This window comes from Cryptomeria japonica, chromosome 9 (assembly GCF_030272615.1).
Source record: "Cryptomeria japonica chromosome 9, Sugi_1.0, whole genome shotgun sequence".
Classification (NCBI taxonomy): domain Eukaryota; kingdom Viridiplantae; phylum Streptophyta; class Pinopsida; order Cupressales; family Cupressaceae; genus Cryptomeria; species Cryptomeria japonica.
The window spans coordinates 685351649-685366810 of NC_081413.1; the positions used below are offsets into that span (position 1 = coordinate 685351649).

A 15162-nucleotide genomic window follows, 5' to 3' on the forward strand; every position below is an offset into this window, starting at 1 on the left:
GGGATTTTTAAAATATTGCCCACTCAAGTGGAATGAAACACTCTACCATTCTAATGTCATGCATTTAGAAAACTTACTTTCAATTATCATTCCATGATGAACAATTCAATTAGGTGGGAACATAATAAAAAAATCAATAATATAAATGGAACAAAAATCATGGACTAGAGAAAAGGATTTTCATGCACATCAAATGTTTACGATTATTGGTCAAATACAACTAGCTACTTATTATTTGATTGGACTTGTCTCATTAATTAATTGGTATTCAATTATCATTGACATTCAACAAAACATTAATATAGCAAGAATGTAATCGTGTCCAATTTTCCATAAGATGTGTACGAATTACATAGGAAGTCTAGATATTTTTCCTTCTGGATTTGATCAAGTAGATTTGTTGTTGCCAACATTTTGAATCAAACCTGTGATCCATCATCAGGCAGATAGAAGAGTCCTAAGAAAGATACTAGAATGTCAAAATTAATCTGAATCTTGCAAACCATGGAGAGGGGCGATGTTTATGATCTGTTCAACTTGTACTATATTTAATATATTTGTGAACTGTGTTCTTCACATGCCTTCCTATTTAAGTAGGATTTACCATCTAAAGATGGGGAAAATGGACTATAATATATTGCCACAATGTTTTCACGGCTATTACTTACATATGCATGAGAAAAGTTGGCCAGGGATGGAGAATGGTAAACCGAAACACACCATTAATGAATATGGTATTAAAAGTTTATTAGAATGAGTCTATACCAATCAATTCTCACAATTGGTATTAAGAGCTAAATCTTATATTGCGAGCTGTTGTGTTACTTAAGTATTCATTGTCAGTAAAGAAATAAAGTTGAATGCATAGTGTTTCCTTAGCTAGGTCTGACTTAGGTTCTCCTTTTTGCTCTTGTTGATAAATTTCTCTGCTGATTGTAGATTATTATTTCCCATAATTTAAAGAATTACCTTACTCTATAACTTCTGAAGTAGATTTCTTTGAACTTCGCATGATTACCTAAGACATTTATTTGAGTCATTAAATTAGCTTTCAATACATGGTAGAAGATATGGTGGTTCCAGTCTTATTAAACTTGACTATATTTAATGTTCTATACTCGCCCATTTACACCTTTTTTTATTAAATCATGTTTTTATTGATACAATGAATAAAGAGATTTGGCTTTCGTATCCTTCTCAAGTTATGTTATTAGAGAATCAAGAGATTTTTTCTTACCGTTTTCTCTTAAAAGTGTAAGAGAGAGGCCGAGTTATATATATAATTTGGAATAACAACATCTGTATATTCCCTTCATAGTTTGTCAAAAGTTTCAATTCGTTGGTATAATCAAATAATAAAATCCAAAGTGAATTAGGGAATTAAAAACAACTATGTCAAACAAAGAGTTGCCGATTGGCAGTGGAACTAATATGTGCCAATCAATTTATTTTCTAATCAAATGCTGTTATAAATGTTGATTAATGATGATATACGATGCCCTCAATCTCTATTTGCTTTGGCATATGTGATATCTGGGAAAAGGACCAATGGATTATGTTTATGGATTTACTTCCAAGCCTTTGGCCAAATTTTCTGTCACAGGTTTAGCCTATATACTTCTATATTATGTAAACTTCAGTGGCAAAATTTTGTCATTCATTGAAGGCTACTTCGGTTGACTGCAATACATTACACCTATCATTTCCTACCTTACATTTAAGGCCTTTACCAACAAAGATAAACTACAGTTGAAAACACCACAAACACATTGTATTCATGAATATTTTACATCCACTCTTTCAATAAGCTGCATTTTTACATCAGATTACAGCCCTTTTCAGTTATGAAAATGGACGCCGAAGGGCAGAATATACTGCTTTTACAATAGAAGGATGTATATCTCCTGTAAAAACTTCAGCATCTATTTTCTCAATGTGAGGCCAAATCTGCAATTTCCAAATCTTAATCAGTTATGAGACATCAGATGATCAATATGACATGCAAATCAGCATAAATTTTAGAAACGACAATAGTATTTTACCTCTGTTGCATACTTCCTTGTCAGTGCCCGGACCTGGCCTAGGGTGCAACGACACCACTCCTGTTCTGCTTGGCTATGTAATCCATTGCTTTTCAAGAACCTGTGAAGTATAGCCAATATATGTGAATACCAAAACTTGGATTGTGAACTTGCACATGTAGAACATCTAGGCAGGAGGTATTTAATGATTTCTCTTCAAAAATACCTTTGATTCCGTCGTTCATCATCATCAGCATCCATTGCTGAAGGTTCTTCTGAATCTATAGACATTGGCTCTCTGTGATCTGGTCCAAGAACATCTTCCTGTTTCTCAGTGAGATCAACTGAGAGTTGCTTCATAAGTGCATCCGAAAAGCTCCTATAAAGAGTGATGAACAATACCTGTATTGCAATTGCAAGTACAGAAAAGAGTGACACATGGCTACTGATAGGCATAACATCATATTTAACAGAATCAACTTGAAAACAGACCTTTATCAGGCCTAAAGAAGACATTCAAATTCTGTACTCTCAGTACCAGATGCAAACTAGGAAAGCATAACATTTTTCATTAGTGTGAAACAGTAAAACAGTCATTGGCAAAAACAGCTATCCATACTTTCAGATATATAAACAGAAGTAACACCCAAAGTGGCCACAAGAAGCAACTCGAGCAGGACAAGATATATGTGTGGGAGTAAAGAAAAATAAAGAGAGAATTTGAAATAAATAAATATAACAAAAGCCAAACAACTTTCAAGCAGTACCACCCAAGATGAAATGGAAATGATCATTCGGAAAAGACAAAAATAATTTGTTCATATCAAAAATCCAATGAATATAGCTAGTCACCAGTATAAAAATATTTACAACAAAATTACTAAAACTACACATTTATTTGCAGTTTATAAGCAGATCGTAGTAGTACAACTACATGAGAAGTGATGGCAATAACAAAGAACAATTATCTCTTCTGATAAACCATTGAAAGAAGAGAATAGTACTAGGAAAGAAAGTAATTTGTTCATTGCAGAGTCATTACAAACAGCTCAAGACAATTAATATTAAAATAATTGCAACAAAATAAAATACTATAAACCATGTACATACTTACACTTGACTAAAAGATAACAGTGATATAGTTGTAAAATGTTAGAAAAACAATTGGAGAGGGAATGGAAAAATGAAACAAGATCCCTTGAAATGACAATAAGTTTACTCTCAAAGACTCAAGTCAGCAATCAGACTCGGCAGCATATAGTGTAACATCCCTTTTCACCCTTCACATGCTTTTCAGCAGTTCATTCCACCTACATCTTTCTCTCGAAGGTGACAGAGGTCTCTAGAATGTAGGGATCCACTAAAGAAAGGGATCTTCAAAAAGAAGGGGATGTGTTTGCAACAAGTATTAGATGATTCAAGTAATATATTTTAAAATTTTAATAGACTATGGTTTGGGAAATTTGTTGTAATGTAGTGATAGGGTAAAGCTTGGCAGGAACATGGTCTAAAACAGGCAGACAGACAGAGACAGAGACAGAGAGTCAATTATTTATAGTAAATATGGGGGAAAAACTGTCAAAATAAGTCCTTGAACCATATAAAAGAATCTCTAATAGATGTGTAATATAGAAGAGCTTTGAGTAACAGTCCACCCAAAAGATAACTGTCTCAGCCCCCACAACATAGTCAATCAAACCAACCTTGAATTTGAACATAGTACAATAAAAACTTGTAAGGCCCTTGACCTATGCCTCCCTTTAATGAGGTAACTAATACATATCATGCAGCTTCATAGAGCCTCTAAAACTTGATTTTTTCAGACAATTTTTTTGTTCCAGGAAGTTTTTGATGAGAATGAAAAAAGGAAATCAGAATGTTCCTTGAGGGAGGTCCATATATTCCACATAGGCTGTTGAGGAACTGGGCTTAAATAGGCCATGCATGTGAACCTATTGCATAGTGACTGTTTTGGAGCTTCATCTTGGTGTCACATGGTGTTTGACAAAGGGGCTTAAGCCACTAGGCTCCCCTTCAGTACCACTAACTCTTTTCTCACCGTGTTGCCATAAAGATTGCTTAGAATGAAACCAAACCTCTGATTTTCTATTTCTGTTCAATTCTGTGTTTGAGGGTCAATCCTTTGTGTTTATTGATGTCATCACATTATGCTTTGGAACCTTGTCTGAAATAGCAAACTGTGTGCTATGCTCCACCACTTTACTACATAGGCTTATTATGCCTTGGAGAATATTACTGCAGCTTCAGTGAACTTTTACAAAATTGATTGCTTTTAGACCTTTTCTAGGCTTAGCTGTAGGAAGATTTTGACAAAAAGCCAAAAAGGAAATTAGAATGCTCATGGAGGAAGATTTCGACAAAAAAGCCAAAAAGGAAATTAGGATGCTTGTGGAAGAGACTCAGATATTCTGTGAGGACCACTGAGGAACTGGGGGTTAGATAGGGCCTGCATGTGACCTATTTGCATAGTGACTTATTTGGAGCTTCCTCTTGGGTTTTAACATGGTGTTTGGCAAAGGAACTTAAGCCACTAAACTCCCCTACAGGACCAGGAGTATTTTTTCTCAACAAGGCCCCATACAGATTGTGTTCAACAAAGTAAATCCTCTAAGTTCACTGTTCATTTATGTGTGTGATGTTCAATCCTCAGTGTTCACTGATTTTATCACTATATGTCTTGGAATCCTGTAGATTCGTAGAATAGGGAGCTGTGTGCTACGCTCCCTTATTTTACTACTTAGATTTTTAAGCCTTGGTTTATTGATAGGAGAATGGTCAGCTTTTCCAGTGGTGCTTTTTCTGTGTTTACTCGGATGGGTCAATGCCCCTCAAGAGCCCGAAACATTAAAAGCATACTTAAAATTAGCAGGCATACCTGATTTCCAACTATTAGGAGTGGTTTCACAAGCCAAAGCCACTCATTCAAAATGTCGATGAGAAGATCCACTGAAAATCTGTTGATGGGAGGTGTGGTATGTGATCATTTGCATTTCAAAATGTATACAATATTGAAGAGGCCTGTGGAAGAGCAATGGAAAGGGTATGTGGATGGCCTGGATGTGCTGTGTGATTTGTTGAAGATCAAAAAGGATACTCTAATGGAGTCACTCAGGCCAAGGCACAAGTGTCAGAAGGGGTCTGTGAATGGCCTGGGTGTGGTGTCTGAAGGTTTTCTACATGTGCAGAGTGCAAATGAATAAGGTGGAAAATGAAAGCATGAGGATCACAAAAATGGTGATTAAAATTGATAAATAAGTATGTGTATTGTAAAGCAAATAGATGCAAGATTAGTTAACTTCGAGGGATAAGTGTGTGTAACCCGAGCAAGCTGATTGATGAGTAATTTGTATTCTGTAGGGGAGGCACATTGGGGTATGGATGTCCACCTTACACAAGCAGCATCTCATTCACCAAATTGATGTGTTACAAGACTGACCTAATAAATTACCATTACTTTTCTAAATAATATGTTGACAAAGTTTGAGGGATCATAATGGCTGGGTTCCATAGAGTGCCTGGGTGTGTGAAACAAAACAAAAACAACTTTGAACAAAGCGACAAGAAAATGAATAAATGTAATTACATTAACAAGTGTATATATCAGATTATTAGCAAAATTGGAGAAAATGAGCTCAATAGATAGGACGATAGGATGGTGATTAAAATTGATAAATAAGTATGTGTATTGTAAAGCAAATAGAAGCAAGATTAGTTAACTTCGAGGGATAAGTGTGTGTAACCCGAGCAAGCTGATTGATGAGTAATTTGTATTCTGTAGGGGAGGCACATTGGGGTATGGATGTCCACCTTACACAAGCAGCGTCTCATTCACCAAATTGATGTGTTACATGACTGTGACCTAATAAACTACCATTACTTTTCTAAATAATATGTTGACAAAGTTTGAGGGATCATAATGGCTGGGTTCCAGAGAGTGCCTGGGTGTGTGAAACAAAACAAAAAATAACATTGAACAAAGTGACAAGAAAATGAATAAATGTAAGTGTATGAAAAAACAAAACTTTGCCATTACAAGACAAGTATGATATCGAGATACACATTATAAAATAATGTTTCCTTTGTTGCTTACATAAAGCCTTACTTGGTAGGGAGCTCTCCAGTGATGATAATATGGAGCTTGCAATTTGGCCTTTCTTGTGGCTATTTTTGCCAAAACATTGGAAACTCCATTTTCCTCATTTTTCCACTCGCTATTGAGATTTTGTGAAAGCTCGCTAGTTAGCAGATTAAGTTACGAATAATGGTTCTAGATTCTAATACCTGATTTTCCTACTGACTCGCATTCTTTGGTTTCATATTTTTTACAATGTACTAATCTTGTCGAATGTAGGGATGAATTAGATTTTTCTGAGCTATTCACAACCTACATATAATTGTTTGTCTGAATTGCTATTCTATGTCAATAATGGGCACTCAACTCACCTCCATTGTCTTGGATTATTCCTCCTACCCTGCTATACAAGGGTTGGCCATTAAGGCCCCTTCAAAACTGAGTTTTGTAGATGGCTTGAATTGAGGGCTCCATATTGTTGTACCAGATAAGTCGAATTGGTCATAATTGTAGTGGAATGGAATATTGCATGCTCTGCATTTTGCTAGCTCCTCGATGTTAAAAGCAAGAGTTCTAGATTTGCTTGCTGAAGCATGAACCAAAGCTGGTTGAACTTGTCTCTGACTAAGACTGCATTGCCCTTGTAGTACACAAGGTTTTGTTTTGAAATATCATGCAATTTCTCTCTACCAAAAGTTCCAACAGACAAATGTGGAAATCAAGCTATGTAGAAGTTATACTACCTCTACATTGGCTTGAATTGGTTTCCATTTGCTAGAGAAGCCATCTTGCTGTATACGGAGGATAATCATTCCTTTCAAGGTATCTGCAATATGATTCCAGCCCTTTCAAGAATGTGACATCCCTAGAAGAGATACTCTATATGCAAATAATCTGTAAAGAAGATTCTGATTTCTCCATGCCTTGCTAACCGTAGCATTGATTTTTGGCCAGGATTTTACATGCTAGGATTGCCTAAATTTTTGTCTTCTAGGATAGTTGTTCCTTGTAGGTGGGGCATATTCAATCATTCCTTTCCTGGATGAATAGCTAGGCCATAACCTTTGATCCTTATTGGAATACAAGCTGGTGTGTCTTTCTTTTAGTTATATTATCAGTACAGTTGCCTCCTCTGATGGGACCTCCCCAATTGTCAATATTAGTTTTATGTTCCAGTGGGATTTACCATCTTCACATATGACATAATTTACAGCAAATGTGAATAGTTTTGAGAAGAAAGCTTCCTTCAGTGGGAGGGGATTTTGAAAATTTAACAAAGGCTGACTTCAGTTCCATCTATCTTCCCCAAAACTTACAAAATTCAATCTGTTGATTTTCCAGGTCATTTTTTCCAAAGCATTCTAGGAAATCACCTAATGTGTCTGAAATCGAGTATCATGGATCCAAGGGTAGATCACTCAGCAATCTGTTCTGCCTTCTGTTGAACCTGAAAAATATTTTTAATGCTATTTTAGTACATGGAGCTGCCATTGTGCACGAGTTTTCTGTTCCATTGGAACAAACATAGAAGGTGATTGCAAGTCTCCTAGACAAACACAAAATGATCACAGAAGGATCTGCCTGTGGCTTCTTGAATAGTTATTTTAAAGTTGGGTGTAGTTATCCAACTTCCAACCCACATTATCACCTGTTGTCTGTGATAGACCTAATTAAGCCCAATTAATTATTTATAGGTCTTTAACTTGGCCTCATCTTAAAAAGACTTTGAATGTGGAGTGTTGCTGAAAGCCTAGAAAACGATAACCAGTAAGACTTGGATAAAAATACAGAATTAGGATCGATCTATTAAAGATCAATCTTAATTGGCATCAAGCATCTTTGCAAACCAACACTTGATTATATTTATTTGGTTGAGTGTTCATATTAAACAACTTTATGATTGGACTTCCTGTGTCAGGAAATTGAGCACTAGGTACAGTTTTGTTTATCTGAATTGCTTTGTTAGAATGGAAACCCGTTATAAGAATACAAATTTCTTAATTAGCATACCGATTTTCTTGTTGGGACATCTTTAGCCCTTCCTTCAAACTCTTGGCTTTTGTGAAAAGATTATGATTATTATCAGGAAGGCATAAAATATCCACAGCATCTTTTTTATTGGTCAAGGGAGGGTTGATAGGGGTCTCTCACCCATTATATTCATAAAAAAAGAAAAAACATCGGGTTACAAAATGCTAGGTGTCCAAAGAATAGGCACCTATCTCATGAACAAGATACATTCAGTGGCCCAACTAACTAAACTGCCAGCAGTCAACATAAGACATAAAAAAAAGACACATGGTTTTCCCCTATTCTACAATTTTTTATGTTTTTTTAAAAGAACTTATACTTTAGGAGTTGATTTTTTCTTTAAAAGATTTTTGCTGCTATAATTTATATTAAAATTAAAAATTGACTTTTTACTATGTTAGCCCAAGTTTCCAGATGACGATGGTAGGGGATGGAGACAAGAGGGAGACAGTTTTTGGGGATGGCTATTTAATAAAGGCAGAATTTTATAAATATAGAAAATTCAAAATATTCATATGGTAGAATTGATAAGACAATCATCATATACATCATAGAACCTTAACACATAATATTAAAGTTCAATGATTTACTACAAGCCAATGGTTTTCATTTACATTATGAATAGAAAATTGTTTTTTTAATGAAGAGTTTTTGTTTAGTAAAGAAAACAGTTTAAAAAAGCTAGAGAGGATATTGATTTTCTTTATTTTGCAGAAAATGCATCATATATTTCATAAAGAAAATTTGGAATGTATTCCTAAGTTGAAGAATAGAATTACAAGGCAAATTTCCACGTAGAAAGCATCGAAAGAACAAACCTCCTCAATGGGCTTAAAATTAATAATTTAAAATCTTTAACGGAGACATACTAGTTTAATCTGAAATGTCAAATCCAAGTCATGTTTGAAAGCCTTCAGTTTCCCACGTCTAAATGGGGAATTGTCCTCAAAAATTTGTAGGAAGCTGTCCTCAAAAACTACCTTACTCCTATACTTCCACAAGAAAGGAAGTTTGGAAGGAAGTTATATTCAACCTGAAATCAATTTTCAAATTTTCCTTGCAGCAAGGCAATACCGAATGCTGTGAAAGTCATAAAGTGTAAATTTAACTTTTTGAGGAAAATTTGAATAATTGCTATTGGTGATTTTAGAAAAGGAAAATGAGGAAATTTTAGAGTTCAATTTCTACTAATAACGTAAATGAAAACCATAGAGCGATCATAGAACCTTTATTTTCCATTTTTGTGTGTGTTTTTTCTTTTAAATTTACCTTTTTATTGGCTGCGTTATACAAGACGACTAGCTGTCCTCGAGACAGTGGGAGGACGTAAGCATCCCCGGACTCTCCCAAGGCCAGCTAGTCACCCCCTACCATTTCCAACAAATTTCAAAGCATCCTCAGGATGTTTCTGAAAAAATGGATTTTCAGGGACAATGGAGGACATATCCCTGCATCCCCAGGATGTTTCTGAAAAAATGGATTTTCAGGGACAATGGAGGACATATCCCTGCATCCCCAGGATGTTTCTGACTGAGGATGGCCCCTTTTTGGCTGGGTACGCATCCTCGGGTAACATAGGTTTTTTAAAATATAAATGGATTGTCAAAGGGATTGAACTAAATTGGCTAAAGAATTGAGTTCTCAATGTGGAGGCCTCAGTTCAAAAACCCAAAGGGACATCTAATATGGAATTCTAAGTAGTGACTCTTTGTAAAACATATGCTTGAGGTGGATTCAGTCCAATATATCATGCACAGGAAAGTATTAATGCTTCTTTGCTCAATAAACCAAATTCTATCCACTAATTAACCATACAATCACCACATTAGATAAATAAAGTTGTCACTGTGGCAGTAATATACCAGATCTGAGAAACATATTTTCATCTGGACACAGTTTTAGAGGCAACAAATCAAGGAGACACTGTTCGTGAGTCCAATTGGCAAACAAATCCACATCACTAAATTCCAACTTTGATCTTACAAGAATAATAGTACAAAGTTTGAGATGAATAGGAAATGATGGGAGTTGTGATAAAAAGAAAGTTCTATATAAAGAAAATAAATTTTGAAATCTCACTTACAACATGAAACTATTAACTCAAACACACTTGAAATTGAATCATTAACATGACAATTCTTAAGGTGCTATAAAAATCATATTTATACACCGACATAATAGCAGGAAAAAATAAGCATGTGGCATAGAATGATTAAAACAAGAAAGTTTGAAGCAATTATAGCTGCACTTGTCTAAATATAATTGAGCATCATATCATCAGTATTTGTAGTTTCATAAAAATACAGCTTTCAAAATGTGCAGTTAACAGCTATATACCTCATTTTCACTAAGCGCTCGAGATAGGAGTGCATCTTTTGCCTCCAGAGATTCCTGTTCAGAACTCTCCTCTTGCTTCATTCTGTCTACTGCTGCTTTGAGTCGTTTTAATCTGACTGCTGCTTGACCTTGAAGTTCTTCGCTGTCTGCTGCTTCTAGTAAAGCCTCTGCAGAATCCAAGTCAGCCTGTGCCTTCACTTTGGCTTCAATAGCTTTTTGAACAGATTTTTCAGCAGAAATCACTCCCTTTCTTAAATCGGATATGCGATTGTAGGTTTTATCGAGTGCATTTCTTAAAATCTGTTCAAAACAGGCAAACCAATTGTTTGTATTAGATGAAAATTAGAAACAATTAAATAAAAATGTATCGTGACAAACGTTATACAATTCAGATACAATAAGATGGGAAACTGTAATCAAGTTGTTTGTCTTCAAAAGATCTAAAAGACAAGAAGCAGAGAGAAAAGGTGTCAATTACCTCCCACGGACGATCTGAAGTATGAAATTGTTCAACATTTGATGGAGAAAACACCCAGGTCACGATTGATAAATTAGAAACAATCCGATATACCATCATGCGATCAATGGCAATAGCAGCCATTTGAGTATTATTCTGAAAAATTTTGGAGGTTTCTTCTATTACTAGAATTTCATTTGATTGACCAGAACCCAATTTACTTATTACATTTCCAAATCTCTCCAGTACAGTGCATAAATGTGTGAAACTCTTAGATCCAATATGAAGAAGTGTTTGAACAACCACATCAACTGAAACACCATGCCCATGTACTGCAACAATATTCTCCTCCACCCAAGAAAGAATTTCACGAGATGTTTTCTTATCCTTCACCATATTATTCAGCTCTTTAGATAGAGAGAATTCTACTACTTCCGAGTGGTCTCCTTCCTGATCTCCATATTTGAAACAAGAGCCATCTTTTGGTGGGAGAAGTTCTTCTAGACCTGGAGCATTTTGAATACTCTGCATGAAAATTAAATCAGCACATTATGGGGAGATGGCTATTTAACATATTCTCTAGAATAGATTAGAGCAGACAATGAAATTGACAATAAATAAATAAGAAATATTATTAAAACCATAAGAATGGACATTTAAAGAATAAAATCAAACACAAACATTGATGTCATTGGGTATGCCATAACACAGAGTAATAATATTCTTATGTCATCAACATAACCATAACCAAAGTTGAAAGTTACTGGGGCACAATACCTTTGGAATCCCAATATGCAAGTATAAGGATGCCACAAATTATAATTGAATATCAGATATAGAAAACAAAATTAAATTTGAAAAAACATCAAGAAAAGTTTGGGGCAAATAGTGAGAAATGAGGAGTTTTATCTCACATGCTTAGGCTTTGGTTATGCAGGGCTGTAGATACCTTGAAGTAGCCAAGGGGATGCCTAATGGTAGGGTTTGAATATATGGCAATGTATGAACCTAAGCCCACCTCTACACGTTGTAATGAGTTAATACATGTATTGAAGCCCACCCCACGATCTTTAAGCTCTTATTTATTGTTTACTTTAATGCCTAGGAGAATGAGGAGTTTGAGTGAAAAAGAGATATTACAAGAACGGAAATACCATGATACAGATTGTATTTAAGAACATCGAACTTTTCGAGGCTTATACAAAATAAATCAAATATAATTTGGGGCCAATGGTGGTTGAGTTTCCTATCACAAGCTTAGGCTTTGTTTGCACAAGCTCTTGGGTAAAATGGAGTAGCCAATGTGACACCTACTACTAAGTGCAAAGATATGATAATGCATGACAAAAGCCTGCCTTTATGTGCTCTCATGGGGTAATGCAGCTATGAAAGCTCACACCAAGACCTATAGGAAATATTCTCTATCGTGTACCTTAAAATTTTGTAGAATGTGGACTTCAGTGGAAAAGAGCTATTGTATGGATGCAGATTCCATGGTCCAGCTTCTACTTTCAAGGATGCCAAATTTGTGAGGATTTAAGCTGCCCATTTAAAGTGTTTGGAAAAATCCAAACTTCCCCACATGATCAATATTGAGATGAGCACCACATTCAAGTAGTTCACACTATACCAGGTGATACTAAGATAAAATTTTATGAAAAGGAAGATCTATTTGCCTTGAAGGCGAGACATGACCTCAACTAAATATACATGCAGAATCTCTAAAAAAGTTCATGCACAAAAATTATGAAATCCAGACTTTGTGTGATGGTGATGCACAAAACTTCCAGACTGTGACCCAGGTTCAAATCACCCTCACTATGATAAGGCAGCCCACAACTACACTAAGCATGTTGAGAGATTGTAATGCAATGATAATGCATCACATTTGAGTGCAAACTTCGTTTTTAAATCTTAAGAAAGTGGCTCCTACTAACCTTCCAGTCCACAACCTCGCCCAAAATTTACTAAGCAAATATGAAAGAATCTTGCTAAAAATGTTAAAAGTATCATGTCAAAACAATACTTATGCACATGAAACATCATCAAAACATGACGGATAGCTGATGAATATTCTAAGATAAGTAATGATTTCAATCATTGGTTTCCAAAGGGCATGTTTGCAAAACACGACTAATAAATCAATCTAGTAACTCAATAGGCCAATTCTCAAGAAAGGAATGCATATAAATGATAGGCAGCATACCTGCTTGATTTTGTCCCAGTAAGATACTCTAACTTCTCGCTGAAGTACTTCCTGTACAAAGACACGTTGTGGTGACCACTTTGGAAGATCCAAAACATGCAACCATTCTTCCCATGGCCAAATGAACTGAAAGTTTGATCTGACAAAATAAAACATGAATAACAGATGAACAAAATGTTAATTCTTAACCCTATTTCCAGGCATCGTTGACTCCTAATATTTCAGAAGCATTAAGATGATCAGTAACCCAGCTATATAAGTCACTAAAAGCTAGATTGCAGCCCAAAAATAATGAATAAGGTATGCCTCAAGCCTTCAGTTGGCAAGTCAAAGTAAAAACTGAACTATGTACGGTTACACAATCCTAGTTTTTAGAAATTGCAATATATGTCAAACTTACAAGTGCTGAGAAAGCCAGAGAATAAGGCAAGTCCGACATTCCATATCTAGATCATTCACCCTATCAAAAAGGGAACGCACAGCTCCAGCCACAACCATAGGGAAAGCTCCAGGAAGAGCCTGGCAAGGATACATTAATCAGACAATGATCTAAATTAAATTACCGTCCACACTGCGTAGAGGGTATCAACATTTACCTGTATAATTCAGATCACCTATAATTAAAGAAATATGCAACAAAATTAATTACATTACCTTACAAAGATCAATAATCACCAAGGCATAATAGCATCCCTTAAAAGGGGGTTTGGGGAGCAAAAGAAGCTGCAAAGAAGCAACATACAAACTCTTGAATTAATTTTCCATATCATAATGAAAAAAAACAACAAATAAAACATATCCCTTCATTCTTTTCAAACTATATACACATATATATATGTGTAAGAGTGTATGTATGTGTGTGCGTGCACGTGTGTCAGCATGTGTGCATGTGCACAAGTGTATGTGCATGCACACACATTTGTGTGTGCATTGAAAGGTGTACAACATGAAATTAAATAGATCGTACAATGTACCAAAATTAATGAAACCCACTACAACAACTAAATCAAGTCAACTTCTAATCCAAATTTTATCTTCTGTTCATGCCCTGTTTTAAAGATGCCATTTGGCATAGGCTGGAAATATGTGCAGATTCCTTGAGGTTTTGGCCTTTGATTACTTTGGTTTTAAATTATATCCTCAAATACTACATTCTAACCCATGATCATCAACAAGCAATTGCAAGAAATAAACATAAATTCACCAAAACTCTAACTAGTGACGAAATACAAAAATGTTTGTCTAAGATTTTGATGGTATGGCTGGTTCTAATACCCAACAAAAATAAATTATCATATATTGTTCTTTATTTATTTTCTGACTGCACACAAAACCTACATTTTTAATCGTTAACCCTTCACATATATCGAAATAACAAAATTATAATTTGCCTTCAAATCTAAATAAATTTGTTCTTGGAATATGGAAGCCGACAACTACCAACCAAAATCCCCACAAAACCTGTATCAGTCTGCACACCTATGAATTCTGGAAGAATTCACCAAATTGGCTGGGAGGGCTTTCATCCACAAAACCAATATTCGCCTTCGGATTTTCATCCTGGGTTGAATAGCTGAACAATAGCTCAGACTTCCAAAGAGGGTTTCACCAAAATAAATAATTTCTGCATTCTCCTTTTAAAACCCCCTATGAACTTTCTGGAATTTTAATTATAAAATCCACTTTTTATATAATCTTTTTGTTCCATAAAAGTGACTTTATTATATTTTACTCATAGTTCCATGAAGTTTCCTGATTGGGGGGTGGGGGGGGCGCGCAGGTTTCGGGGATGAGGGGACCAAGGGCCTAAGTTTGGGGATGGTGGGGCGATGACGGTTTGGGGCGATGGGGGGTGGCACAAATATATATAGTACTTGAAAAATTAGTTATAAAAAGATGTGTAAGGAATAATTATAAGAATTACAAATGAGAATTTGGCATACTATGTAAAGTTTAAACTAATAAATATTAATAACATGACAATGATTTCCTCAAAATTTGAACATTAACAATGGTG

General features: G+C 35.3%; 1 protein-coding gene across 2 annotated transcripts in view; it reads right to left on the reverse strand.

Moving 5' to 3' along the window:
- Positions 1-1395: 1395 nt before the first annotated feature.
- LOC131073961 (nuclear cap-binding protein subunit 1) overlaps positions 1396-15162 on the reverse strand; it is a 209680-nt gene continuing 195913 nt past the window's right edge. For both annotated transcript variants that reach the window (XM_058010492.2, XM_058010493.2), the window contains exons 13-20: positions 13800-13868; positions 13546-13664; positions 13146-13284; positions 10961-11464; positions 10483-10782; positions 2248-2423; positions 2043-2142; positions 1396-1947 (exon numbers count right to left, since the gene is read on the reverse strand). In XM_058010492.2, the coding sequence (XP_057866475.2) occupies positions 1843-1947; positions 2043-2142; positions 2248-2423; positions 10483-10782; positions 10961-11464; positions 13146-13284; positions 13546-13664; positions 13800-13868 (1512 nt within the window). In that variant the 3' untranslated portion in view covers positions 1396-1842. The remainder of the gene's footprint in view (positions 1948-2042; positions 2143-2247; positions 2424-10482; positions 10783-10960; positions 11465-13145; positions 13285-13545; positions 13665-13799; positions 13869-15162) is intronic.